At 59.0% G+C, this 27,090-nt stretch overlaps 1 protein-coding gene across 2 annotated transcripts; it reads right to left on the reverse strand.

Moving 5' to 3' along the window:
• Positions 1-37: 37 nt before the first annotated feature.
• On the reverse strand, positions 38-25,078 carry PRODH (proline dehydrogenase 1). Of its 2 annotated transcripts, XM_061141292.1 has the most exons (14): positions 24,921-25,078; positions 21,013-21,221; positions 9,622-9,656; positions 9,175-9,324; positions 7,845-7,909; positions 7,488-7,604; positions 7,036-7,115; positions 6,549-6,630; positions 6,090-6,182; positions 5,633-5,779; positions 4,998-5,173; positions 4,694-4,792; positions 1,304-1,392; positions 38-858 (listed from the first exon to the last, which is right to left on the reverse strand). In XM_061141292.1, the coding sequence occupies exons 2-14, from the start codon at positions 21,168-21,170 to the stop codon at positions 671-673; spliced, it is 1,479 nt and encodes a 492-aa protein (XP_060997275.1). In that variant the 5' UTR covers positions 21,171-21,221; positions 24,921-25,078; the 3' UTR covers positions 38-670. The 2 variants fall into 2 exon arrangements, with proteins under 2 accessions (XP_060997275.1, XP_060997274.1); XM_061141291.1 differs by lacking the exons at positions 4,694-4,792; positions 24,921-25,078.
• Between the last annotated feature and the right edge of the window lie 2,012 nt (positions 25,079-27,090).

A 27,090-nucleotide genomic window follows, 5' to 3' on the forward strand; every position in this document is an offset into this window, starting at 1 on the left:
CCCACGTCACAGGGACCCCTCACCAGCCAAGTCCCAGGGCACTTGGGCCACAGCCAGCCTGCTCCGTGAGTTGTCAGAGCAACAGGAGTCTGGTATGGGTCACTGGGGGGCAGGGGTGAAGGGCATGGGGCAGGGAGGGTCTCAGGGGAAAGACCAAGGCCCGGCAAGCATGAAACCTGCCCATTGGAGGTGCTATCTATCTGCATTGCTCTGAGCCCAGCTCTGGGGCTGGGGTCGGGGGTGTCCAATGCCCTGCCTGGCCGGGTCTGCATGGGGTGCCTGAGGCTGGAGTGGCTGCGCCTGACCCTAAGGCCTCTCAGGCCATCAGAGCCACTCCCTCAGCCGCAAGCGAGGGCTCGATGCCGTAGAAAAGTGGTTTATTGACAGGCCAGCTTCCACAGCCAGCCGCTGCCCAGCATGGGGCTCACGGCGCCAGGGTTGGACTCTGGGGAAGGTGGTTCTTAAGATCCAAGGTCGTGGGGGTGGGCAGGCAGTTCTTGACGGCTCCTAGCTCCTCTGGCAAGTGTGGGCCTCAGCCTGCACCTGGCTGCCCACGAGCAGAGCAGGGATCTGCAGGCTCTCCCAGCTCAGGGTGTAAAAGGTGATCGGGGTGAGGCTGGAGTTGGCCGGAACCCCGGGACGTCGCCGCCTGGGTGTGGGTACAGGAAGCCTAGGCCGGCTGGTGGAAGAGGCTGCCGGTGCAGAGCCTCCGCTTGAGCTCCTGCCACAGCAGCTGCCGCTCCCGCTGAGCCCCCTTCATGACCCCGCTGTTCTCTAGGGCGCGGCGGGACAAGTAGGGCAGCACCTCCATCACAGGCCCGTAAGGGACATACTTGTACACCGGGAAGCCTGCCTGGCCTGCACGCAGGGGAGGGATTGGTGAGGCCCCGCCCCTGGGGAGACCCAGCCCCACCCCCGAGGCTACCCCCGCGCCCGCACCCAGTCCCACCCCTGAGGACATCCAGCCACGCACCTCGACTCCACCCCCAGAGGCCCAGCTCCGCCCCTTGCGCTACAGCCCCGCCCCGTGCCATACAGCTCCGCCCCTGCACCCTGGAAACCCAGCCCCACCCCTGTACCTCGCCCCGTCACCAAAGAAGCCCAGCCCCACCCCCGGGAGGCCCAGCTCCTCCCCTCTGCGTTACAGCCCCGTTCCCAGAGAGACCCAGTCCCGACCCCGGGGAGGCCCGACTCCGCTCCTCTGCACCCGGCCCCACCCCCAAGGAGGCCCAGCTCCGAGCCCGCTCCCCAGCCCTGCACGCGGGAGGCCCAGCTTCAGCCCCACCCCAGGGAGGCCCCTCACCCAGCGGGAAGCTGATCTGGTCGCACATGCCCAGAAGCTGTCCAAAGTACACCTGGCGGTCGGCGGGGTGCAGGCCCAGCTCCTCCATCCTGTAAACGGGCAGAGTGCGGGCTGAGCCCCTCTCCCCTCACCCTGAGACCCCTACCTGCAGGGTAGGGTGAAGGGCATAGGCTCTGTCCTGCCTACTGCAGGCCTCCACCCAGCTGCTCCTGCCGCGGGCCAAGGCCACCAAGTGTCCCCTTCCCCAGCCAGCCTCCCCTCCTGCTGTGCTTGCCCCCAGCTGCCCAGAGAGGCAGACTCACCCAGCGGCTGGCCCTCTGTATGGCCTGGGAGGCCCTCAGCCCTCCCACCACACCCTCCTCAAATCCTCGGTACCAATACTGTGTTCCCAGCCCCGCAACCCTGCCACCAGCCCCTCACCCTCCCCTCGCTGGCTGCTCTGTGCACAGTGCAGTCACCAGCCACTGGTGGCCACTGAGTCTCTGGAGGATAGATGGTCTGAGTTGAGATGCACTGCACACATCAAACACACATGGGCCTCTGAAGACAGTGTGCAAACAGAATGCAGAGTATCTCACTGCTTTTCTGAAAAGGTGTTTAAGTGGTGCTATTTTGGGTATGTGAGGTTAACTGAAATGTATCAAATTCAACTTCTGTTTTTTAAGTTGACTGCAAAGCATTTGGGATTAATGCCTGTGGTTCACATTTGTCCTAGTGCCGCTCAGACACAGGTGGGGGCCCCAAGCTTGGTCCACACCCTCCCTACTCTCACTTCTGGTCATAGGATCTTAAAAAAATCCCGAGTTCGAAATACCTATGCACTGGTGATGCCCACACTGTACCTCTGGCTCCTGACCAGGCAGATCTGCAGCTACCACCCTCCCTCCACCTGGGTCCTCACACTCACCCAGGCTGGGCCTGTCATGGGACCCCCATCCCATCCCTGGAGCCCACCACCCTTCTCACCAGAGCACCCAGCGCACCTCACCCTGGACATCCACACAAGGGGCATCCCACAGACACTTCTCTCCCTCCTCTGGGGCTGGGCTCCGAGGTCGGGCCCCAGTCTGGGAACACGCACGTGGCATCCTGTGAGATCTGCCCCTCCCAACCCCCCCGCTGCAGCCCCTTCTGTGCCAGCCCATGCCCACAGCTGTGTGACTGCAGCTGCCCCAGCACAGGAGAGGCTCTCCATCCGCCCGGCGACACCTGAGCTGGGCCTGACTCCCTCTGGCCCACAGAACCATAGCAAACATCACACGGGCAAAGGCCTGCTATCTCCAGGGCTTCCGGAAGCCTGAGACCACCTGTGGAGAAGCCTGAGCTAGCCTGCTGGACATCCGACCTGGGAGCCAGTGTCCTTCGCTGCCCCGGCCACAGATGAAGCTGTTCAGGGCCAATGGGACCCCAGCTGACCACAGATGCAGGACAACCCCAGGCCAGGCCCGCTCACCCTGCTGGCTCACAAAACACTGTGCACAGGCCCCCGAGCTGTGGGTGGGCTCATGACTTGGCCAAACCTAACCCAGGCTCTCTGACAGGGTCCCTAACATGTGGCACCAGAGGCCACAGCACTTCCCCGGGAAGACCAGCCCAAACTCTTCCGGGCCCAGGGCCTCTGGAGCAGGACGCAAGACCCCAGCCTGCTGCAGGGCAGAGGCTCCCCCAGAACGGCCTGGCCAGGCTGCAGGGCCTGGGACGGCAGGGCACTCGGGTCAGGGAAGCCACGTCTAGGGTCTCAGGACCGGGCCAAGATGGGAGGCCAGACCAGCTCCTGTGGAACGATCCTGAAGTTAGGAGAAAGGAGGCCTTCTGTGGACAGTTACACCTTGAGCAGTCTCATGGTCCTTGCCTAGTCAGGCTGAGAGGACCGGCCTGGGACCAAAAGCTGAAGTGCAAAAGGGCAGCCACAGGTGGCTGAGACTGCAATGGGACCTAAGGATGTGGGCGCCAACAGGGCCTCTGTGAACGCTGTCAGGGGGGACCATGAGCACAGAGGGACTAGTCTCAATCAAGGCTCCAGCACAAAATTGTTTTAAGCCTAAACAAAAACCAGCTTTTAAAATTTGCAACTCAATCCTGTGTTCCTTCCAAAGTCAAGGAAGCCAGAACTCATCTCCTCTGAGCACAGAAGGGTGCCCCTGGCCACCTCACATCCAAGGACAGGGCGGGGTGTCCAAGGAGGCTCCAGGGAGGGAGAGAAGAAGGCAGAACAGCCCACCCGGCCAGGATGCCAGTCGGACCGCCCCACACCAAGGAAACACCTGACCTCCCCCACAGGACTCCAGAGGCTGCCCTGGCCACCCCGTGGCCTCCACGCTCCTGTTCCCAGTCAGGCAGTTTCAAGGGCAGGCATCAGAAACCGTGGCTCTGAGCTGCAGATTCAGGCTGCAGAAAAGCAGCCCTTGGCAGGAGAAGGCCAAGCAGGACATTGCTGAACCGCTCAGGGCAACCAGTCACCCCAGGCAGCACCAGCAAGTGCCCCGGGCACACCTCGGCCCCTCCAGTACCCAGGCCTTGGCTAGGGGTGCCCGCTGTGGGAGAGGGGCCCGCCTTGCTCCTGGGGAAGGCGCGGGCCAGCCAGGCCACCACGCACCCAGCTTCCTGTGGGGGGAGGGGAGGAGCCAGAACCCCTGGTGGGGTCCAGGTTCGGTTGAGATATGAGATAAAAGAACATAGGACGAGGAATCTCCCATGGTTAAGACTCAGCACCTTTACTGCTGGGGGGACAGCTGTGATCCCTGTTAGGGAACGAAGGAGTTTCCCCAATGGCTCAGCGGGTAAAGAACCCACCTGCAACGCTGGAGACACAGGAGACTGGGGCTCAATCCCTGGGTTGGGAAGATCCCCTGGAAGAGGAAATGGCAACCCACTCTAGTATCCTTGCCTGGAGAATCCCATGGACAGAGGGGCCTGGCGGCCCACAGTCCATGGGGGTCACAAAGAGTCGGACACAACTTAGCGACTGAGCACTGCACTGAGGAACTAAGATCCCACAAGTCACGAATCAATGCCCAAAATAAAAAGGAATGTATTTCACCTCATTCCTATCTGTGACTTACAAGGCTACCCCATGGGGACACAGACCACGTTAAATCCCAAGCTCAGTTTAAAGTGCTGCGGAGCTGTCTATAAATGAGGTGACACGTCTCAGGTCGCCAACATTTCACGCTGTGTGAATCACCTGATGACATTTATTTTTAATCAGAAACCTGAGGAAGTTGGGTTTTAATGCTAAAAGCCACAGGAACTACAGGCAGCCTTTCTGCTACTGCAGCGAGATGCCCAGCCAGGCCCAGGAGGTCCAGTGGCCACAGATGTCCCCCGAAATCCCCACCTGCCTCATGCTTCCAGCACAGCCCAGGGCATGGGGGGGGGGGCAGGACCCACCTGCGCAGAGTAAAGCGCACGGTGTCCTCGTTGTGCGAGGCCACCATCACTGCGGCCCTGGCGTTGTGCTTCAGCTCCTCCAGGACATAGTCCAGGCACCTGGAGGGGGACGCGTGAGCCAGGCCGCACAGCCCCCCGGGGGCAGAGGCCACGGGCCAGCCCGGGGTTCCGGGACCATGGGGAGAAGCAAGTGTCCCACTCACCTGGGGTCGTGCGTCCAAGACCACGGAGGCTGGCCCCCCGAGACGCCCGGCCCGCCCCTCACGCCCAGAGCCCTGCCCCCTGGGAGCCGGGCGCCACCCACCTGTGGTACACAATGCTGGTGGCCTCGTACGTGGGGTTGATGGGGTCCTCGTAGCCCACCTCCAGCGCACGGGCGCGCTCCTGAGTCATGTACGCACCACGCACCAGCTTCGCCCCGAAACACCAGCCCTCCCGGCGAGCCAGCTCCACGTCCAGGGTGACGTTGTCATAGGCATCCTGTGGGCCGCGCCGGAGGTCAAGGACGACTGGGATGAGACTCCCTCCGGCCTGTGTCCCCCAGCGGAGCCTCCCTGGGGCCTGGTGCCCCCAGCGTGTAGCCAGCAGCTGTGGTCACTTGGCGGGGGCTCTGCAAGCTGTCAGCGCCTGCCGGGACCCCACCCACCCACTCGCCCTGTCCCCGAAGCCCCGACGCTGACCCCTGGCCCCTCCAAACACCCAGCTGGGCCCCGAGCGGCCACCCAGGGTTTGCACTCAGGGTCCCTGAAGCACATGCACAAGTCTGGGCGGGGGCCCAGAGCCTGCGTTAGACTAGACGCTTGGAGAGAACCAGGATGCAAAGGGCCGGAGAAGACAGCCACTCAAAACCTGGGGGTTGAGGCACTTTAAGTGGACTCAGAAAGCTGCCCCATCCATGTTCCTGCAGCCCCTCATCCCCAGCGTGGGGCAGGAGCACACCCTGAGGTAGCACTGGAACGTGTTGAAGATGAGCGGCCTCTCCACGTTGAATCTGCGCTGCATCTCCAGCGTCAGGCGGCTGATGGCTGGCTGGAAGTAGGTCTGCTCCGCATCCACCATCAGCCGCACACCCGCCTGGCTGGCTTTCTGAAGGACGCAGGGGAGGAGGTCTGTGTGGGCACAGGTGAACGAGCACCCCCCTGACCCTACCGCGTCCCGGGCGCCCCCCCAACCCCAGCACGTCCGGGGCACCCTCCCGACCCCAGCACGTCCTGGGTGCCCCCCCAACCCCAGCATATCTGGGGAGCCCCCATCCCAACCCCAGCGCATCCAGGGCACCCCCTGACCCCAGTGCATCCAGGGCACCCCCCGACCTCAGCGCATCCAGGGCACCCCCATCCCGACCCCAGCGCATCCAGGGCACCCCCCCGACCCCAGCACATCCCGGGCGCCCCACCTTGGCCAGCACGTCCATCCTTTGCAGCATGCGTGTCATCTGCCGCTCCTCCTCCTCTGTGAACCGTGACAGCAGGGGCTCCAGTTGTCCCGTCTGGGGGGCAGGGCCATCTGGTCAAGGCGGGCTCCATGCCTGGGCCCCTAGGCCAGCACGGCCCACTCCCACGGGCACCCTATGCCCTGTGCCCCAACGTCCCGGGCCTGGTACCCTGGCCCCGCTCCCCACCCTGCCGTGTCCAAATGTGAAGGCCAGTGGCCCACCCAGGGTCCCCAGCCACCAGAACTGTGCTGCCCCTGGGAAGCTGGCTCCTGTGCAGGCCCAGCCTGCATCCAAGGAGTCTGACCCCACACGAGGTGACACCTGCGCCTCCCCGAGGAAGCCCCAGCTCTGTGCATGGGGCTCCCCACAACGACACTGTGGGAACCGTGAGGCGGGGACTGGCTGGCCGGGGCACGTCACCTGCATGTTGGGGACCACCAGGTGCCTGGAGAGCTCGGTCCTGCTGTCGATGAGGCTGCACCAGTCCAGCAGGTCCAGCGTGCTGGAGGAAGAGGTATGCCCGTGCCCGCCACACACCCAGGCCCCACACCAGCCCCCTCCCTGCGGGAGCGCCCCCACACCAACCCCCTCGGAGCCTGCCTTGAAATACAGATACAAATGCAAATAGTACATCCTCTGGTTATGAAACAGAAGTGAGACACAAGACCCTTCAGAGGATCTCAGCTGCCCTCACACTCCACCCGCCTGCCCGGCAGGTCCGGGACAGTGGGGTGTAGCACCCCCACTCAAGAACCCAGACAATTCCCTGGGAAGCTCTGGGGTTCGGGGTTCCCATGACCTAGTGGAGAGTTAGCAAGAAGATTGGGAGAGGCCGTTGAGGCTCAGCCAGAACCCCGCCTGGATGCAGGCAGCCACCCCTGGGGGACCTCAGCAGGGCTCCGCCTACCCAGACACGCCCAGTGTCTCCGCAGTGAACCAGTCCTCAATCTCCGCCCGGGACGCGATGCCCATCTTGACCACGCTTTCCTGCAGAAGCAGGGAGCATCAGTCCTCCCCGCCCTGCTCCTGGCCCCGCTCACAAGCACCTCCTGCCCTGCTTGCTGGCCTGCAATGATGCCAAGCTGACCTCCTCACACCAGCACAAGACCCGGCTACCTTCTGCCTCAGGTCTCTGCTCCACAGACAGCCTCTCCCTGCTGCCCACCACCCCCCAAGGCTCCCCACATGCCTGCCCCACCCCTGCGGGGCCCCCCTCCCACCCAGCGCCCCGCCTGCCCTAAGTCCCTCCCTGCCTGCACACAGGCCCTGGAGAAGTGGTAGGGCTCAGACACAGCTGGGCCTCCTGGGCAGGGTGCCTCGCGGCCCACCTGCCCACAACCACCAGGGAGGGGCGCCCACCTGCAGCGCGGCCACCTCCAGCTTCGTGTCCACGGCGGCCAGCCCGGCCTTGCCCTGCTCAGCAGCCACATGGTGGAAGAAGCATCTCCACTTAGTCAGCACGTCCGAGAACTGCAGCTGTGAACACCAACCCTGAGCTTCCACCCAGGCGCCCGTGAGCCCCTCCCGGGACCCCCTGCAGCCCAAGCCCCCAACCCCACCTGTGCTCCAGGCTCCCAGCCTGAGCCCCCTGAGTCTGCCTGGGTGCGCCCAGAGCCCAGGCACCCACACGTGAGTGAAGGCACCTTCACTTAATGCTTGCAGTGCCCCGCGTTCATACCAACCCTCTGCGGGTGGGCGGGGGGTTCTGACACTCACCAGAAACTGCGGTCTCCCCAGCGCCGTGAGCTTAATGGCTGAGAAGCCATCCTCGCTGGCTCCGCCTGTGAGAAGCCACAGGAAGAGCCATCAGGCCTTGGGGGCTGGGGGGACCCTGAGCCCAGAATCTGTGCCACTCCAGTCAGGACATGTCTCAGCAACATGCAGGAGGCTGCAGGTGGCGGGCGGGGGCCACACCTTCTATGGGTTACCCACGACACCCAGCCCTGAGACTCCCAGAAAGCGCTAATGATCTCATTCAAATGATCCACCCAGTGAGATGGTCGGTGGTACCAGCACACCCCTCCTCCCAGGAGGACACCTATCCGCCCTCACACCCAGGCCCTCGGAATCAGCTCTGGTGGCTGCCTGGCAATTTCAGGTTGCGGGAGCGGCAGTGGGAGGGGAGGGCCCTTCGAGGACCCAGACACCTAGGCCGGGTGACCAGCCAGGGCAGAAGGACACCAATCCCGCATGGCCTGTGAACGCCCTGCACACAGCTGCCCCTGACGCCACCACAGGCAGGCAGGCCACTCAGCGGGCTTGGAGCTGGCCATGTGCGGTCAGGAAGGCGGGGGGCCAGGGAGCGAGGGAGACCTGCCCACGCTCGCCCGCCCAGTTCCTCTCCGGTGGCCTCAGCACCCAGGGCTGCCCGAGGGCACACAGAGCACAGACTTGCCCTCAGAGCACCGGCGGGAGGCAGATGGCACTCCACCGCCTCTGTCCATCTCGTCTGGCTGCTGGAAGCCCACGATCACACCTCTGTTCGTCCGCCCCCAGGCCAGAACCAAGGAGACGCCCTGAGCCCTGGACACCAGGCAGCTGCTGTCTGTGCAACCAATCAGGCGCCCGATGCTGACCCCGGCAGGCTGCCTCTGGGTGGTCCTCACTCCTGTCCCTAAAGTGTTCACAAAGTGTCAGGGCCCTAACAGGAGAGCTGCTGGGGACCCACTGGATTTCCGAGACTAAAGTACACTGAGGCCTGTGTGTCTTCCGGCTGAGCTCACCTTGTGAGCGGGTGGTCCTGCCCCGGGGCCACACAGGGCAGCATCTCCATCCCGGAGGGGGCAGCCGCAGCCCCTGGGACGGTGCTGCCCTCGGCAAAGCCAAACGCCATGTGACGAGATCCAAGCCCCCCGACAGGTCCGCATCTGGGCACCTGGGGCCAGCCAGGCTTCTCAGGAAGCAAGGGGCTGGACTAGGTGTGTGAGCCCAGGCCGCCTCCCGACCTCGGCCACCGAGACACGGACCGAAGCCTGGGTGAGCACTCCAGCCCCCTCCTCGAGCTCGCCCCCCAGCGTCCCTGGAGCGGGGGCCAAGCAGGCCTCACCTGAGGCCTCGATGCAGCGCAGGAAGATCTCCATGTGGCTGTCACACTTGGCCTCACTGGCGTAGAAGTAGGTGCGGGCACTGGTGACCCCGTCCCTGCGGTCCCCGAAGGCCCGGTGTGCCTGGAACTGCTTCTCCCTCTTACTGACACCTGGGGGCAGGGGCGCCAGCCTGAGTACCCCGCCCCCACCGCCCTACACATGACCCCTGCCGCCGAAGCTGCACCTGCTTTACCTCCAAAGCGGCCCATGCCTGCTCCCTGACTCAGCCCGGGTCACACCCAGGCCAGGAAGGCAGAGCCCAGACCCCCAGGAGGGCCAGGAGGGCATGTCACCCATCCAGGTACCTGGGGACATGGGCTGGAGCTGCAGCAGCAGCCCTGGGCCCCAAGCCAAGGGGTGTGTGCGGGGGGGAGAGAGCTCACTCCTGACTGGCTCCCCTAACTCACCATGGCCGTCACGCTCCAAGGCTGAGGAACAGGACCTGCAGGTGGAAGGGGACGGGGAGGGTCAGGCCTCCACTGAGGAGGGCAGGCGGGGGGCAGCTCGCCTGCCAGGTGGGAACGCCCTGCCCCACCCACCCCACCCTCCAAGGTCACCTCCTCCGAGCCTGGCAGACCTGGCTATGCCGACCAGCCCCGCGCCCCACAGTCTCCACCCCCCACCCCGGGGAGCCCCTCCCTACAGCGGAAGAGGGGCAAGCGAAGCAACACACAGCCCAAGGCCTGGGTGGGTCCTTCCCGAGAGGAAAAGGCCGGGCCCCAACCAGAGAGAGGGTGGCCGCCAGCTTCCAAGCAAGGCCACACAGCCCTTCCCCCAAGGCTCTCACCCACCCACGCAACGCAGGGTTGCTTTCAAACCTGCAACCCGAAGGCGTGTTTCCAGCGCACACCCTCTCTTGGCCGCCCCGGCCATCACACCTGAACACCCAGGTCCTCCCGAGGGCAGGACCCTAGGCCACCCTGGAGGAGGCACCGCAGCTGTGGCCCAGCAGGGTGGAGGGACGCCACGGCCCCCATCCACACCGAAGCTGCGGGGGCTCAGGCCTGCTCCATCAGCGCCCAGTCCAGAGTCCACCTCTCAGGCGACCGCCTGCCACAGAGGGGACACCATCGCTCAGAGGGCCCCAGGGCCGGGGCCGGTGACATTCCCAGGTAGTGGCCGGCCGTCTGCCCTCCAAGCCCCAGCCAGGCTCCAAAACCACAGGGAGCAACCAGCCACACGGCTGCATGTGGGGCCAGGGCCCAGCCTGAGCAGACAGCACTGGGGGGACAGGGCTGTGGTTCTGGAGCAGGCAGGCGAGGGGGTGGGGCCTCCGGAAGACAAAAGGGGCAGTTGACAGGCTGGGGGGAGGGGTGTCATCTCAGCATGGGGAGAAGGGGGAGCACACTCTGTGCATGCACACACATGCACACACATACACGTGCACACACATGCAGCCATGCGTGCACACACATGCAGACACACATGCACACACATACATGTGCAGACATGCATGCACACGTGCAGACACACACATGCAGACACGTGCACATACACGTGCAAACAGCCATGCACCACATGCACACACAACACACAAGTGCAGCAGTGTGCACATGTGTGTGAACACATGCAGACATGTGTGCCCACATGTGCAGACACACATGCAGACACGCACACATGGGTGTGCAGGCACACACATACATGCATGGCCCAAGATGTGGATGTTAGGTAGTTAGAATAGGGAAAAGGAGTCCAGAATGGCAGTGGCTAAAAGATCTGGAATGGAAAAGCCCAAAAAAATAGAACAAAGAAAGGTCCGAGGACTGGAGTGAGAACCTCAGGTAAAACAAACAGCACTCCTGGCTGGCCCAATTTACACAGGACAGGCCCAGGGAGAGAAAAACATAAAAAGAGGAGCCAAAGCTAGCTCTCTTGCTCTCTCGCGCTCTCTCCCTCTCTCTCCCTCCCTCCTCCTCTCTCTCCCTCCCTCCTCCTCTCTCTCCCTCCCTCCTCCTCTCTCTCCCTCCCTCCTCCTCTCTCTCCCTCCCTCCTCCTCTCTCTCCCTCCCTCCCTCCCTCCTGTGTGCTGGGGTGCTGGGGTGCTCTTCTTGTCTTTGGATCGACGCGCCCTCATACCTTGAAGATGGATTTTCCTGTTATCTTCTAAATAAAATACAGCTGTAACACTGAGCTGTAACACTGATTTGTCTAAGAGCTATAACACAGTCCGTTTGAGACCTCAGAGTTATAGCACGGTCTGTCCAAGACCCTAGAGCTGTGACACGCCCGAGGGGGCTTTAATGTCCGTCACCCCAAATCTTTGTTGTGACGAGACAAACACCGAGGAACATACACTCGCCTGACCTCTATGGTGCCGTGACTCACATTTAACCTGGCTATAACAACCTCAGTGAAACTCCTTCAGTAGAAGCCAAACACGAAGAAAACCCAGCGCAGGGGAAGGCCCATCGTGCTGGAAACTGGGACAGCGGAAAAACAAATTCAGCAGAAAGCTCACGCGGCTCAGTCTCAGATTCCAGAAGACCTCTGGTTAAGGTAGGAGGTCCTCACTCCTATGGCTGGAGGGACATGCCTAACAAAATCTTAATTCCTTTACAATCTCTCATTTCTTGTTTCCTTGAACCCCACCCCCACCCCACCCCCCTCGAACAGGCGGGCAGCAATGGGTGCAATTGAGGGACTCTGGAGAATACTCTCTGGTATGTCCCAAAGGCACTATCTGCTGGGCCCCAGTAGCTGTTACCCAAGCCAGTGGGGGTTCTTCTGTCCTTACTCTTCTTTGTGCCAAGGATCAGACCAATGAAAACTGTGAGCGCCGGTCAGATATTTAGCAAGTTTTCCAGCAGGCTATGAAGGGGATTCCTTGGCACATTTTTCCCACTGTTTTTTCCTCCTGTCCATCCAGCTCTCTCTCCCGGGACTCGAGCCCGACCAAAACCCAGGATGCCCGGCTTCAGGACCTAATGAAGCTTAGGCTCTAGTGTCTCATTGCAAAAATTCAGTGAGAGACAAAGCGATAGGTAAGAGGTAGATTTGTTAAGATTCAGAGACAGAAGTGCTGCGCTTTACAGGGTACAGGCCCTGGAAAGTGGCCTGGCTAGGTTTTGCGAGCGGGGTGAATTCATATGCTAATGAGCGGGAGGATCATCCCAGCCATAGGGGAACCACCCACTCCTCTGTCTTTTGACAGTGACTTGGAGCTGTTCTGCCACCTCTGGGTGTGTCTTTGGCTTACAGATTGGGGATTAAGGTTTACTTGAATTTGACTTGTTATCTTGGACCCAACTGATTTTAATTGGTTTACATTGTGCCCTTGTGCTAAGTCACTCTTTCCAGGGTTGTGCTCTGCCCCCTTTCCCTCCTGTTTCACGCTCCTTCCCTCAGCCCCATCCAGGCCCACAGTGTCGCCTCTACAATCTTCTAGAGGGACCACCAGAAAATAGCTGGCCTTGGGAAGGAAGTACTGTATAACATCCAACCCCTTAATCCTACCTAGTACTGGTCACGCTGGAGACCTTGGGGATGCCCAAACTCCAGTCCGGGGGTCCCAGGAGGTCATCACGCCTTGACCTGCCTAGGGATCTGGTCCTCGAAAGGTTGTCATGCCTCAACCTGCTTGGGGATCCGCCAGTCCCAGGGGTCCCAGGAGGTCATCACGCCTCGACCTGCCCAGGGACCAATTCTCGGGAGGCCGTCATGCCTCGACCTGCCTGGTGATTCGATCTCTAGGAGGCTGTCATGCCTCAGCCTGCCTAGGGATCGGCACCCTGACCTGGGGACATCTGGCTCTCAGGTTGCAACAGTTCTGGGTAGGATAAGCTTCAGAAAAACTCACCCCTAAGGAAGTCCACCCATGGAAACAGAAGGAAGCCTATTACTTGTGAGACTGTGCCCAGTCTCTCCTGAGCCCAGTGAGAACCCCATTGCCTTTCCGGAAAGGCTAAAAGAGGCCCCCCAAAAGTTTACCAACCTGGACTTAGACTCTTACGAGGGACAAGTGATTTTAAAGGACAAATTCCTGTCCCAGTGTGCATCAGATGTCAGAATTAAGTTACAACAGCTACAGCAGCAGGACCCTGCTTCCTCTTTAGATGAGATGGTCCAGACAGCCACCGATACCTTTTATAACAGGGAACAGGAGAAGGAGGCCAAGGCCCAGGAGAGGGAGAGAAGGAAAGAGACAAGACATGCCCAGATGCTGGCCACCCTCCAGGGAAGCCCTATGGCACACCCTGATTCCTTGAAGGACAAGGCACGAGGCAAATGCCTAATCTGTAGACAGGCGGGGCAATGGGCCAAAGAGTGTCTGAACCATGACAAGTCTCCTAGAACAGCTTGCCACAAATGCCATCAATTGGGACACTGGGCGGCACTCTGCCCTCGGGACCCAAGAGCCTCAAGGTCAAGTGCCAAGCCTTCCCTCACAATGGTTCAAGAGGACTGAAGCAGCCCGCTCCAGCCAGCCCACCTGTCATAGATAACCATCACGGCTGGAGCCAAGGGTGCAACTGGATGTGGCAGGTAGGTCCGAAAATTTCTTGGTTGACATGGGGGCTCCCTACTCTGTCTTGATCTCCTACTCCGGAGCCTTCGCCTCCCAAACCTGTACCATTTTGGGTGCTACAGGAAAAACAACTACTAAAAGATTCACCCAAGCACTTCTTTGTTGCTGGGATGGACAGATATTTTCCCACCAGTTTCTGGTGGTCCCTGAGTGTCCTACTCCCTTATTGGGAAAAGATATACTCACTAAACTGGGGACCACCCTTGTGATGGGAAGCTTTTCAGCCCCTAGGGCCCTACAGCTTCTGGTTACTACTGAAGAACCCATTACACCTTCTCCAATAGACAGGGACCAAAAACTATGGGAAGACAAAATTAACCCCCAGGTGTGGGACCAGGGGATTCCTAGACAAGCCCACCAAGCTGAACCGGTCATCATTGTCCTCCGAGATCCCACTCGGTTTCCTAACCGGAACAAAATCCTCTCAAAAGAGAAGCTCAGGAGGGACTACAGCCTTTAATAAATAAATTCCTTGCTTGTGGGCTATTGGTCCCCACCAGTTCACCATGTAACACCCCAATCCTCTCAGTAAAGAAAAAGGACGGAACCTGGCAAATGGTTCAAGATCTCCGGATCATAAATGAAGCTGTAGTCCCCCTCCATCTCACAGTACCCAATCCCTATGTAATCTTGGGAGAAATCCCACCCAGTGCGAAGTGGTTTACAGTCTTGGATATCAAAGATGCATTTTTTTGCATACCACTGGCTAAAGAATCCCAATATCTTTTTGCCTTTGAGTGGGAGGTCCCAGGAGAAAAACACCAACAGATGACTTGGATAGTATTACCTCAGGGGTTCAGAGATAGCCCCCACCTGTTTGGACAGGCCCTTAGCCGGGATCTCCTAGATCTGGACCTGGGGCCTAATGGGAAAATATTACAATACGTAGATGACCTACTGATCTGCTCTCCAGATGAGAAAAGTGCCCAACAACATGCAATTCAGGTTCTAAACTTTTTGGCAGAAAGCGGATATAAAGTCTCCCGTGCTAAGGTACAGATGGTCGAGACAAAGGTCACTTACCTGGGATACCAGATTACACATGGGTCTAGAAGGCTGTCCTCTGATCAGGTACAAGGAATCCTCCAGTTGCCCCTCCCCCACAACTCAAAAACAATTGCAAGCTTTCCTGGAGCTAACTGGATATTGCAGAATCTGGATACCCAACAATGGTCTAATTGTCCAGCCCTTATATGAAAGCTTGAAGGGACGAGATGATTCAATCCCACTGATGTGGGGAACTCCTCAAAAGAAGGCAGAGGCTACACTAAAATAGGCCTTAACTCAGCCACCTGCCTTAAGGTCGCCAGACCCAGAAGAAACATTCCAGCTTTAAGTCCATGAAAGAGAGGGAATAGCCTTGGGAGTGTCCGAGCCCCAGCCTGTGGCTTACTTATCCAACAGACTCGATCCAACCGCCTAAGGCTGGCCCCCGCTGCCTTCGAAATCTTGCAGCTATTGCAATCATGATATAAGATGCTTTAAAACTCTCCTTTGAGGGCAAACTAACTACTTTTACCAGCCACCAAGTAAAACAACTCCTAAATGGGAGAGGCCATTTATGGATGTCTGATCAAAGAATCCTCAGATATCAAGTAATACTGATGGAAAATCCAGGCCTGACTATATCCCCTTGTGTGGTTCTTAACCCAGCCACCCTCCTGCCTACCCCCAAGGGCTCTCTCCCTTTTCACTCTTGACTAGAAACCTTGGACCACTGGACAAAACTCCGAGAGGGATTGTCAGAAGATCCTCTGACCAATCCTGAGGAAATCTGGTACACTGATGGAAGCAGCTTTGTCTTGGATGGAAAAAGAAGAGCTGAATATGCAATAGTCTCCAATTTTGAGATCATAGAGGCTAAGCCTCTGCCACCAGGTACTTCAGTCCAATTAGCTGAGCTCATAGCCCTGACTCGAGCTTTAGAGCTGGGAAAAGGAAAAAGAATAGCCATTTATACTGACTCCAAGTATGCCTTTCTGCTGCTACATGCACATGCAGCTATTTGGAAAGAAAGGGGCCACTTGACCACCCAAGGGTCCCCAATGGAATATGGTGATCAAATCCTTGGGCTCTAGGAGGCAGTCCATCTGCCCACAGAGGTTTCAGTCTCCCACTGTAAAGGACACCAGAAAGGGAGCACAGAAGTGGCACGAGGGAACCAAGCAGCTGATCAGGCAGCTAAGAGAGCAGCGTTACAGAACCATGACCTAATTGGGATTGCCACCTTAGTTCCACAGACTAACTTGCCAGAAACTCCTTCATATACTGAAGGTGAGACTCTTAAAGCTAAGAGTGAGGGCTTTCAAGATCATATGGGGTGGTTCCAAAAGGAGGGACTCCTTTTTCTGCCTGGGAACCTCCAATGGAAGTTGGTTAACTCCTTACATGCCACCACTCATTTAGGGGAAAAGGCCCTCCAAAGATTACTAGAAAGGTCCTTCAGAGGAACAGGCCTCCAAATGACTATAGGGCAAGTGGTCTCCTCTCGTCCCACTGGCCAATTAAACAACCCCCAAGGAGCTCAAAGACCCCAGCTGGCCCACCCTGTCCAACGACATGGGACCCATCCAGGAGAGGACTGGCAGATGGACTTCATCCAGATGCCAGTTTCTCAAGGGTATAAATACCTATTAGTCATGATAGATACATTCACAGGATGGATTGAAGGAAGGCTTTCCCACCCGGATTGAGAAGGCTGAAGAGGTAGTAAAGAAAAAAACTACTCCATGAAATCATTCCAAGATTTGGTCTGCCCAGGTCATTACAAAGTGACAATGGGACATCATTTACTTCTAAGGTCACCCAAGGGGCCTCTAAAGCATTGGACATTACTTATTATCTCCATTGTGCCTGGAGGCCTCAGTCTTCAGGAAAAGTAGAAAGAGCCAACCAATTCTTAAAATCAGCAATGAAAAAGATAACCCAGGAGACTTCCCTGGGATGGAAAGAAGCTTTACCAATAGCTCTCCTCCACACCCATATTGCCCCTAAGGAACAGGTTGGTCTTAGTCCTTATGAGATGCTATATGGGAGACCTTTTGTTTATGTCAATGACCTCTTCCTAGATCCAGAGATTCAGACCCTCCAGTCTTATACCATGGCCGCTGGGCAGTTCCAACAGGATATATGTTTGTGGGGTATGAACCAGGACCCAAAAGATTCTAAGGAGTCACCACTCTATGCTCTGAAAAGATGGGTCCCCAAAGGCTCAACTCCAGCCCACATGGAAGGGCCCCTACCCTGTAATACTTTCTACCTCCACAGCAGTCAAGGTACCAGGACATGACTCCTGGATTCACAAGTCAAGCCGTGGAAGAAAACAGAAGGGGACACTCAATACACCTGTGAGCCCCTGGGAGATCTCAGATGCCTATTCAAAACTACAAATGAGCGCCATTCTAATGAACAACCCCAAAATCTGGTCTCTGGGGATAAGATTTCTCAGGATAACTCTAAAGAGCCAACACAGCTTGGCAGGGATAATACTCCAAAACAGACAGGAGATAGATCTTCTGATCCCTAAACAAGGAGGGACTTGAGCCATCCTGGTGATGTAAATTTGAAATTGGCTAATGCCCCTACTAGTCCTTGCTATGCCATATTGATGCTGCTTATGATTGTTCCATGTACTGTCAATTGTCTAACCTGTCTTGTCTCTGCCCAGGTCAAGCTGCAACATGCAGCGCCAGTTCAACAAAGATATAAAACTACAGCCGACCATGGAAAATATCACTCACTCTTAGATGGACACCGCTATAAGGACTCTGAGGCTTGAGACTAGCAAGAGGGGGAGGCCCAATACCCCTTGCCATCCCAGTTCATAGCCAGTAAGACCTCAACGTCCCTATTCCTAAAGAATTGGGCCTCCCATCTCTTGAGGGGGGAATGTTAGGTAGTTAGAAGAGGGGAAAGGAGTCCAGAATGGCAGTGGCTAAAAGACCTGGAAGGGAAAAGCCCACAAAAATAGAACAAAGGAAGGACGGAGGACTGGAGTGAGAACCTCAGGTAAAACAAACAGCACTCCTGGCTGGCCCAATTTACATAGGACAGGCCCAGGGAGAGAAAAACATATAAAAAGAGGAGCCAAAGCTAGCTCGCTCTCGCTCTCCCTCTCCCTCTCTCTCTCTCTCTCTCTCTCTCTCCCCCTCTCTCTTCTGTTTCTCTCTCTCTCTCTCTCTCTCTCTCTCCCCGCCCCCGGCACGCTGGGGCACTCTTCTCTTCGAGTCTTTGGATCAACGTGCCCTCACGCCTTGAAGATGGATTTTCCTGTTATCTTCTAAATAAAATAGAGCTGTAACACTGATTTGTCTAAGAGCTATAACACGGTCTGTTCGAGACCTAAGAGTTATAACACGGTCTGTCCAAGACCCGAGAGCTGTGACACGCCAAGGAGACTTTAATGTCCGTCACTCCAAATCTTTGTTGTGACGAGACAAAAACCAAGGAGCATACACTCGCCTGACATCAAGAAGGGAACACAGTGTACCAGGAAGGGGCAGGCACAGGACAGAATGGCAGGAATGACAGGAAGTCCCGGACCGCGCCCTCAACCATCTCTAAGGTCAGCTCTACGTCAGGAGATTTGCTGGCTGGATGCCTTACAGGAAAAAATTAAAAGTGTGTGTGTGTGGGGGGGGTGATCCCCAGGTGGCACAGTGGTAAAGAACCCGCCTGCCAGTGCAGAACACTGCGGAGAGACATGTTCAGTCCCTGGGTGGAGAAGATCCCCTGGAGAAGGAAATGGCAACCCACTCCAGTATTCTTGCCTAGAGAATCTCATGGACCTGTGTGGTGGGCTGCAGTCCTCAGGGTTGCAAAGAGTCGGTCACGACTGCACGACTGAGAATGCACACACACATAAGAGGTGAGGAGAGACCACGCTGGCTACCCCCACACTGAAGGAGGAAACAAAACAGGCTCTGTCTTGAAAGCAGGACTCCATCTTGGGCCGGACTGTGGACTTTGAGCTGTATGCCCAGTATCTATGGAAACGACATACCACTGGAAAACCAGGCCCCAGGGCTCTCCATGCCTAAAAGAATACCCTAATTATCTGTGTAACCGAATAGTATCATACATTCTATTATGCTTATTGGGGTATGACCACAGGCCTATTGATAATTGTCCACTGTTAACTACCTAGGCTTAAGGCATATGAATCACAGGGTAACTTTAATTGTATCTTTCTTTTTCCTTTTTCAGACTAGGTTCAGGGAAACTTATACACTCAGGGTATATAAGGTTTTCACAAACATGGGTCGGGGTCCTTGGCTAAGAGGAGATTCTGCCTTGGGTCTGCCAGTGTAATAAACTGCACTCCACTATCTGCATTGTCCTTCTGAGTGAGCTTGTTTCCCAGAACGCGTGGCTACACCACCACCAGCTCTGCCCTGATTAAAGGCGGGAGGCAGGAGAGAAGCATGGAAGAGCCTGGCGGCCCCAGGCCCTGATTCCAGGCAGCAACCAAGACCCCGCACACAATCCTGGCCACGACCTTCACCCTGGGGACCCAGGCCAGGCCTGGCACAGCCAGGACAGACATGTCTGCCATCCACAACGTCCCAGCCACTGTCACAGCCCATCATTGGGAAGAAACCTCGCCCTCGCCCTCTCCCCGGCCCTGTGGTGCTCAGCCTGCTGGGGGGTGCCCTGGGGGGCTCCTCTCCCGGACCAAGGACCCTGGCCTCCACCTTCTAACAAGTGTTCTGGGAACCACCGTCCCACCCTGCCTGGATGGCCGCTCTGCCTCCCACCTCCCACCCTGGGAAGCCCCCCAGGCCCCTCCTCCCGGCGGCAGGGGTGTCAGCATCATTCCCGGGGCAAGGTTTAGGGGCCTGTAACCGCTCCATTCCCCCCGCAGGAGCTAGATGGCTGGATGTCGGATCAGCACCCATGAGCCCAGCTCTGCACCCTCAGCCTGACCCCACCAAGCACACGGGATGGCCTGGCAGCTGCAGACAAGCTGCCACGTGAGGACAGGGAGGGACCGCAGCTCACGGCCCAGAGGCCAGCCAGCAGGGCTCCGGCAGGACCAGCCGCCCAGGGTCACGGGCTCCCTGCCCTAGAGAGAGCTGGCCAGCCTCCCAGCGATCCCCTGCAGGGCGAATTGCCCGGGGAAAGGAGGCTTTTCATACCAGAGAAAGAACTTCCATTGTGAAACCACCAGCCCCCACCCAGACCCAGTGGGACGCGGCCCATTAGTTATTCAAAAGGTAGCTCCAGGCAGCCACCAGCCACCAGCCCCCAGGAACAGGGGGTGCAGAACTGGAGAACCCCGCCTTCCCGACAGCAAATTGAGAGACAGGGGCTTGGCTCCCCAAGCCAATCCAGCAGCAGCTCCGCTGGGACATTCCGTTCCCAGGGCTGGAGTCTCCTATGACCCGTCCCCTCCCCGCCCCTGGTCAGAGAAAACACCAAACCTGAGATGGGGCAGGCAACTCAGGGAGCCAGTTCCCCAGCCTCACTGGCTCAGGCACAGCTGCCTTCAGGACTCAGCTCGGCCTGGCCTGGAGGGGAGCAGAAACCAGCCCAGCAACCAGGCAGGCGTTCTGCAAAGCAAGGGCTGGATCTGCCTGGGTCTCCAATGGGGGGCCTATCCTGTGGCCCAGGAGCAGGGGGTGGGGGGTGCCCACCTGTCCCCACACCCCCTGCCCAGAGAACAGACCCCTGCAGCCAGTCAGTGACCTAAGCAGGAGCCACTGGGCTGGCCCGCCACATGAAGCCGGCACATTCCATTTTCCTCGGATGCCCCCCCCCCCCCCCCCCCCACGGGCAGGCTCCACGCCTACCAGGACAAGCCCAGCTGCTAATCAGGAAACAGTCTAAGGGGCTAGGCAGAGGGACGGCCCTGGGGGTCAGAATCCTCAGAAGAGATGCTTCACCAGGAAGCCAGAGGACCACCAATGCCAGTGTGATCGTCTGTGCCACAGCCACTCAACTTTGCCGCCACCCCCCAGAGGGTGACAGCAACCTGAACTTCATATAATTTTCACGAAACACAAGGTGTTACTCTTGCTTTGCTTCAACCATTTAAAACTGCAGCCATGATCCTTAGCCTGCAGACTGTCCAAAACCAGGAGGATCAGACTAGGGGCCAGGGTTGGCCAGCCCCAGCCTCGGGCACACAAGGCCTTGGTGAAGGCTCAGGCCATCTTCCTCATGGGACAAAGGCCCAACCCCAGGCAGGCCCAGGAGGGCTGCAGAGGTCGGGCGGCCAGAGCTCCCCTGGCGGTCCCGACCCGTCCCGCCCCCGGGGGTCGCGTGGACCTTACTCCATCTCCGTGCGCTCAGCCTCCTCGGGCGTCAGGTCCTCCTCCACACCGTAGTCCAGGATGGAGCCCACGCCGAAGGCCCTGTTGTGCTGGATCAGGGGCCGGATGGACTCCTGGTCCTCGCCAGCCACAAACTGCCCGTAGAAGGTCATCTTCATCAGCGTGTTGAACAACCTTTGCCCCAGAAGTCTCCTGGAGAGATGAAGCAACTGGAAGGCAGAGGGAGCGGCTGTCTGGGGCCACCTGGGCTCCCGGCCCCCAGCAGGACTCCCTGCCTCCTTCCCAATCAAGCAAAGCCCTGACAAGCTCCCCAGGGCCACACATGGCTCATGTCCCTGGTTTTACAGCCACGCCACTCAAAATGGTTTGCTTCCCGCTCGCAGGAGCCGGCCATCCCCCACTCCTCGTCGAAGTTGGCCGGTCCCTGGCACTGCTCTGATCCCCCTCCTGCCCTGCAGGCTCACAGGTGACCCTGGAGGCATGTGGCAGCCACCTGACCACCACTGGGTGGATACAGGAACTGGCGGGCCTCTCTGGGAAGAGCAGCGGTGAGTTCACAGCGTTGTCTGTATCCACGCCTCAGCTGGGGATGACAGGGACTGGTGTGACTTTCTCGGAGGCAAGCACCCAGAGTTTTCAATGTTTTGCTCACTACTTATTCCAAGTCCCTAAAACACTGCCTGGCAAGGGGCCGGCCCCGCAGTGGGTGCTGAACAGATGAACACACAGAACTCCGAGTAAGCACGAGTTCCGCTGGAGGCAGCATAGGGCAGAAATGAGCCGGGTAACCGCCCCCAAGGGTCCAGGAGACGACCGCCCAGGGCAGGCCAGTGGGGGCTCAGCACAGTTGTGCGGCCACCGCAGACCAGCAGCCCAGGGGTGCGGGCCCCAGGGGAAGACAGCCATCCCTACCACTCAGCTTTCTCCTCTACCCATCCGCACCGCACCCCAAATTCCTGCCATCTTCATTCAAATGGGCTGAGCAGGTGCCTTCTGCCCAGCGCAGTTCTAGGCTGAGTGACAGAGGAGGGGCTCCCCTCCTAGTTGCGGGCAGACCCAGAAGGTGGGAGGGGCAAGGTCCTTCACAGGATTCAGAATGGCGGCAAGGGGGTGCTGGACAGGGCTAGAGGGGGGCTCTGCCAGGCAAGGAGACGATGAGGCGGGAAGGAATCAGGACGGGGGGCCAGGGGTGACTGCTGGAAGACACACCCACCACCTGTCCAGGAATCGCTATGCCACCTCCAGCTCCAAGACTGGGACAGTCTATGGTTTCTCAACCCCAGTGAATAACAGAACCCCACTGTCTTGTGGGGATCAGGCCTCGGGGAACATCTCCAGTCCAAGCAAAAGCATGGGTGAGTCACAAGCCTTCATCCCCAAACCAGCGTCAAACGGCGCACACCACCCCAAGGCTGACACAGCTGCCCTGAGCTTGGTGCTCCGACAGACACTCAGGGGGCCACACGGCACCCTAAGGGCAAAGGTTTCTAGGCCATCACCTCTGCCCGGTGGCAGCCTCTGCCCAGTGTCTGACTTTATTGCGTCTCATTGTTTTTATAAAGATCGGAAATGGAAAGTGAAAGCACCCAGCTGGGAGCGGGCAGCCTTCTCCCACCTCCCAAGAGCCCCGGCCAGAGGTCAGGGAGTCTGTGGGCCTGGGCAGCCTCACGGAAGGGTAAGTCAGGTCTCAGACAAATCCCAGTTCACCCCAGAGGCAGATGAGGCAGAATCAGGGACCTGAGAGCCAGCACTCAGCTGTGGGAAACCCCTGACATCATACATGCCGATTCTGAGGACTGTCAGAAACACGGAGTGGACGTGGGCCGACTGTCTGCTGTTGGGCTGGCAAGCTTGCCTGCCCAGGGACACGTGGTAAATAATCTAGGCTGTGCAGGCCACACAGTCCATCCCAGCCACCCAGCTATTGTGGAAGAGCCCCAGCCAAGACTCACTGAAGGAGCAGGAGCAGGGCTGATGCTGAGGTGTGGTCCAGGGACCTATCGGTCCCCTTGTGCCTCTGTGTTGTCAGGGGCAACAACACTAAAGGCCCCACCAGGTCTCACCCTGGCACAGGAGAGGCCAGCGATGGAAGCACTGGGGCAGGGCTGGCGGTTTGAAGCCCAGAGCAAAGCAGCCTGTAAGCTCGTCCTGTGCCCAGTGAGCCCTGTAGGCTCATCCTGCTGCCCAGGGTGCCCTGGGGTGGCTCCGCCCGAGACCAGGCAGCCCCACCTCTTCCCCAAGTAGCAGCATCCTTCGTGAATTTAGAAACTTGCACCAGGAACGCAGACACTGTAAAAGACTCAGAGATGCCTACAGGTGAGGACGGGTAAGGCCAGTTCTCTCACCTCCCTGCCCACGCCCCTTCCCCCAGGCTCTCCCCCGCTGCCTCATATCCAAGCATAGAGGCTTTCATCACAGAACACCTGGATATTCTAAACCATCCTCAAAAAGGCCTCCCTGTGGGCAAGTGCGGGCCCCCACTGGGTCCGGAGCCAATGCCACAGCGCAAACTGGGCTCCTGCAAGCTGATACTCCTTGGGGCAGGAGCTGCACAGACCTGCGCCGGCTGTGCAGGAGGAATTTCTGCTGCAGGCCAGACTGCGAGAAGGCCCAGGTCTGGGAGCAGCCCACAGGCCCACAGTCTAGTCTCTGCCCCGTTTCCTCCAGCACCAGGCACCAAAGTCACCGTCACCAGCAGGACCACCAGCAAGGAGGACAGTAGGACAAACCCCTCAGAGGTGGGGCAGAGCAGCATGCACCGTGACTGGGCTCCGTAAACATGTCCCCAGGGCACCGGCAGAGCGCCAGGGGAGAAGCCACCTTGCTCTCCAGGCACCCACAGCACGGTCCAGGGGCACCAGCCCCGGCAGACGCCCGAAGGACAGCAGAGCTGGCCCGTCCCTCCTGTCGTCCCCGCAGTGCCCGAGGACTCCAGCTGTGTGGGCTTCTCTGTGATTTTGAACCTAGCCCTTCCAGAGCCACCCAGCTCTAACTCTGCCTTCACCACCCACCCGTTGTGGCCTCACTTTCACCTCTGCCCAAGGTGTGGCTAGGTGCTCCTCCTGGGTCCAATCTCCCTAGTCTCTCCCTGGAGCCAAGGTGCCCTCCACACAGCCTCACTGAGACGTCAACACCACCTGCATGCAGAGCCTTCAAGACCCTCAGCGTCAACTGGACCCTTGCTTTTAAACTGTTCCCAGGGTCACCCTGGCCAACAGCAGCTAAGACACTTCTGCTTTTTAATTTCCCAAATCCTTCACACTTTTCAAAGTCATTGTGCTCAAGTTTCGAAAGTCAGATATTTGAGCAGCTTCCCATTCTCTCTCAACACTGTCTGTTCACGGTGGCCATGTGTGGGGACCCCAGCTTCCAAGAACTCTGGGGTTCCAGGCTATGAGCCACACACGGCCAGGCTCCCTTTTCGGCAAAGCAGATGACATTCAATTTTAATCTCAAGTGAACACTGTGTATTACTGCAAGCACTATACAGCTTAAACTTTAGACTGGTTTTTGTTTTTAGTTGCTATGGTGAAGAATTTGCCTGCAATACCTGACACCTGGGTTGGATCCCTGAGTTGGGAAGATCCCCTAGAGTAGAAAACGGCAGCCCACTCCAGTATTCTTGTCTGGGAAATTCCATGGACAGAGGAACTTGACGGGCTACAGTCCATGGGGTCACAAAGAAGCGGACACGACTGAGCGACTGAACAAACACCCAAACTGACATGTAATAAAATTCACTGCCCGAAAACCACGTGCAGGAAACACCTCCCTTCCTAACTTCCCGGCCACGGGCGATGCTCCAGAGTACCTGCTCTCCACCTGAAACCTTGCAACGGCTCCCAGACGGGCGAAGGTCCGCGGGGCCCGGCCGCACCCCTGCCCCGCGCCCCCGCGGCCCCGCACACCTGCTCGTGGCGCGCCAGCAGCGCCGGCGAGGCGCAGAGGCGCAGCACCAGCAGGCTGCGCACCAGCTCCCAGCTGCGCCGGCTCCGGTACGCCTCCTGCGTGTTGCCGAAGTCCACGGCGGGCACCGGCGGCCGCGCGGTTTCGGCCGGCCCGCGCCCGGGCTCGGCTCCCGGCCCCGCTGCGGGCTGCTCTCGGGCCGCTGGCGCGGTAGACAGCGGGGCGCGGCGACAGAGGGCAGAGAGCTGCACCCTCGGCGCTCGACTGAGACCCATGGCTGCTGTCCTCCCACCCCGGGGTTGCTTAAATAGGCGCCCCGCCCCGCTCCGCCAGGCCCCGCCTCTTCAGGCCCCGCCCCCGCCAGGCCTCGTCCCGAGCTCCGCGCCACGCCCCTCCCCGAGGCTGCGGCCCAGCCAAGCTCCGCGCCCGGCCCCGCCCCGCGCTCCGCACCACGCCTCTCCCCGAGGCTCCGCCCCCGCGCCCAGCCCCTTGGCAGGTCCTGACCAAGGAGCCACTCCACGTGCACCCGAGCCCCGCCTTCTCAGCCGGAGGCAGAGAAGACCCCGCCTGCTTGGCTGACCACCCTGGCTTCTCCTGCACACGTGCACACATGCACACATGCACACCTGGGCTTTGAGACGCCGGGTCTGCGGAGAATCCGGGAAGGCGAGGGTGATGCTGCTTCTCCTCCAGTGTAAAGGCGCTTTGGGAAACACTCCCACCGACCGGTCCTCTCTCCGGCCTAAGGCAGGAGCGTGGAAGGAGTCTTGCCAACTCCGTTCTCTCCCGCCTTCCCGGTCCCACCACCCACCCAAGGGGCAGGCGTGGACCACCAGACTCCCCTTGGACGCCCTGACCTGCCCAGCACTTGGGGACTGCGTGACTGTGCAGCGGTCCTGTGCATCGCAGAATCTTAAGTAGCACCATTCCAGGCTTCTCCGTGCCAGACACCAGCAGCACCCCTCCCCCAGACCTTGCTAACGTCCCCTGGGGACCCCATCATCACGCCCACATTGATGGAGGCTTCTCGACTTTGTCACTGGCCTCTTCCCCGCTTCCCCCTCTTGGAGCTGAAGACAAAAAGGGAGAGACACGGGGGATGGGCGAGTCAAGGCGCAAGGGGCAGGGACTTGAGGGTCCTTCCATCAGCTCAGAAACTTAGCTCCCCTGGGGCTCCCCTGGGGTCCAGGAGTGGAGACTCCACACTCCCAGAGCAGGGGGCCCAAGTCTGATCCCTAGTCAGGGAGCTAGATCCCTCATGCTGCATCTGAGACCCAGTGCAACCAAAGAAAGCAATATTTTTTTTTTAAAAAGAAACTAAGCTCCCCAAGAGTAGCCCAGCAACAGACTGTCCCATTTTCCTTTCACGGATAAGCTTCCCTCCTCCCCAAAACCTTTCAGGGACTCCCTATTGCTATCCGTACAAGGCTGCTGGCTCAGCTGGGGTCATCGGCCCCCAGAGGCCAGGGCCCCCTACTCCCACCTTACCTCTCGCCATGCTGGTCGGTCTGCCAGGCCCTCCTCTGAGCTCCGGGTCCTGTGAGGGCTGCCCGCTGCTCTCAGCCACCTGTGCCCGCCGCCCGCCCCTGCACCCAGCCCCCTCCTTCTGTCGCCCTCCTCCTCAGGGCCCGTTAGCAGGCACACACATCCCCAGCTGGGCACTGACTGGACCCCAGCTCCCCCCTCTTGCCCTTGACACTCAGGTACCTGTGTGCCCCCTGCAGCTGCCTCTTGATGTGTCTTTATTGAAGGAAAGAGCGTGTCTGACGTGGGAAGTCTGACGCCGGGCTCCAGGCTGGTGACAGGGTTGGGGACTCATCCTCTGGGCCCCGCCCTGAGCCCTGGGTTGCCCTGGAGTGCGTCCAGCCCTCGCCTGGCACCCTGGCTCTGGCTTTCCATGCAGACACTCCGCTGGTGCCAGTCTCTCCTCGGCTGGACGCACCCAGCTGGTCCAGGCTGTATTCCCCCAGTAACACCTGCACCCAGTTACCAGCAAAGGACCAGACTCCCAGCCGTCTGGCCAGGACGAAGTGCAGCTTGTGTTAGGGGCCAGGGTGGGGGGTTCGTTGGCATCCTGGGGTCCCACAGCTCACCGCGCTGAGAGTGGAGAAGACTGATCACACACACACTTGGGCAAAATGACGGCACGTGTGAAATGCCAGGTCCTCTCAC

This window comes from Dama dama, chromosome 5 (assembly GCF_033118175.1).
Source record: "Dama dama isolate Ldn47 chromosome 5, ASM3311817v1, whole genome shotgun sequence".
Taxonomy (NCBI): domain Eukaryota; kingdom Metazoa; phylum Chordata; class Mammalia; order Artiodactyla; family Cervidae; genus Dama; species Dama dama.

What these genes read in the sequence shown, in the direction of transcription:
- PRODH (XM_061141292.1), bottom strand. Translation starts at nt 21,170, where the DNA reads ATGAAGATGACCTTCTACGGGCAGTTTGTGGCTGGCGAGGACCAGGAG. An exon ending in GAGACACTGGGCGTGTCTGG is followed by an intron (nt 6,631 to 7,035) that starts GTAGGCGGAGCC and finishes CTCTTCCTCCAG; the next exon opens with CACGCTGGACCTGCTGGACT. An exon ending in TGGTGGTCCCCAACATGCAG is followed by an intron (nt 6,183 to 6,548) that starts GTGACGTGCCCC and finishes CCTGCCCCCCAG; the next exon opens with ACGGGACAACTGGAGCCCCT.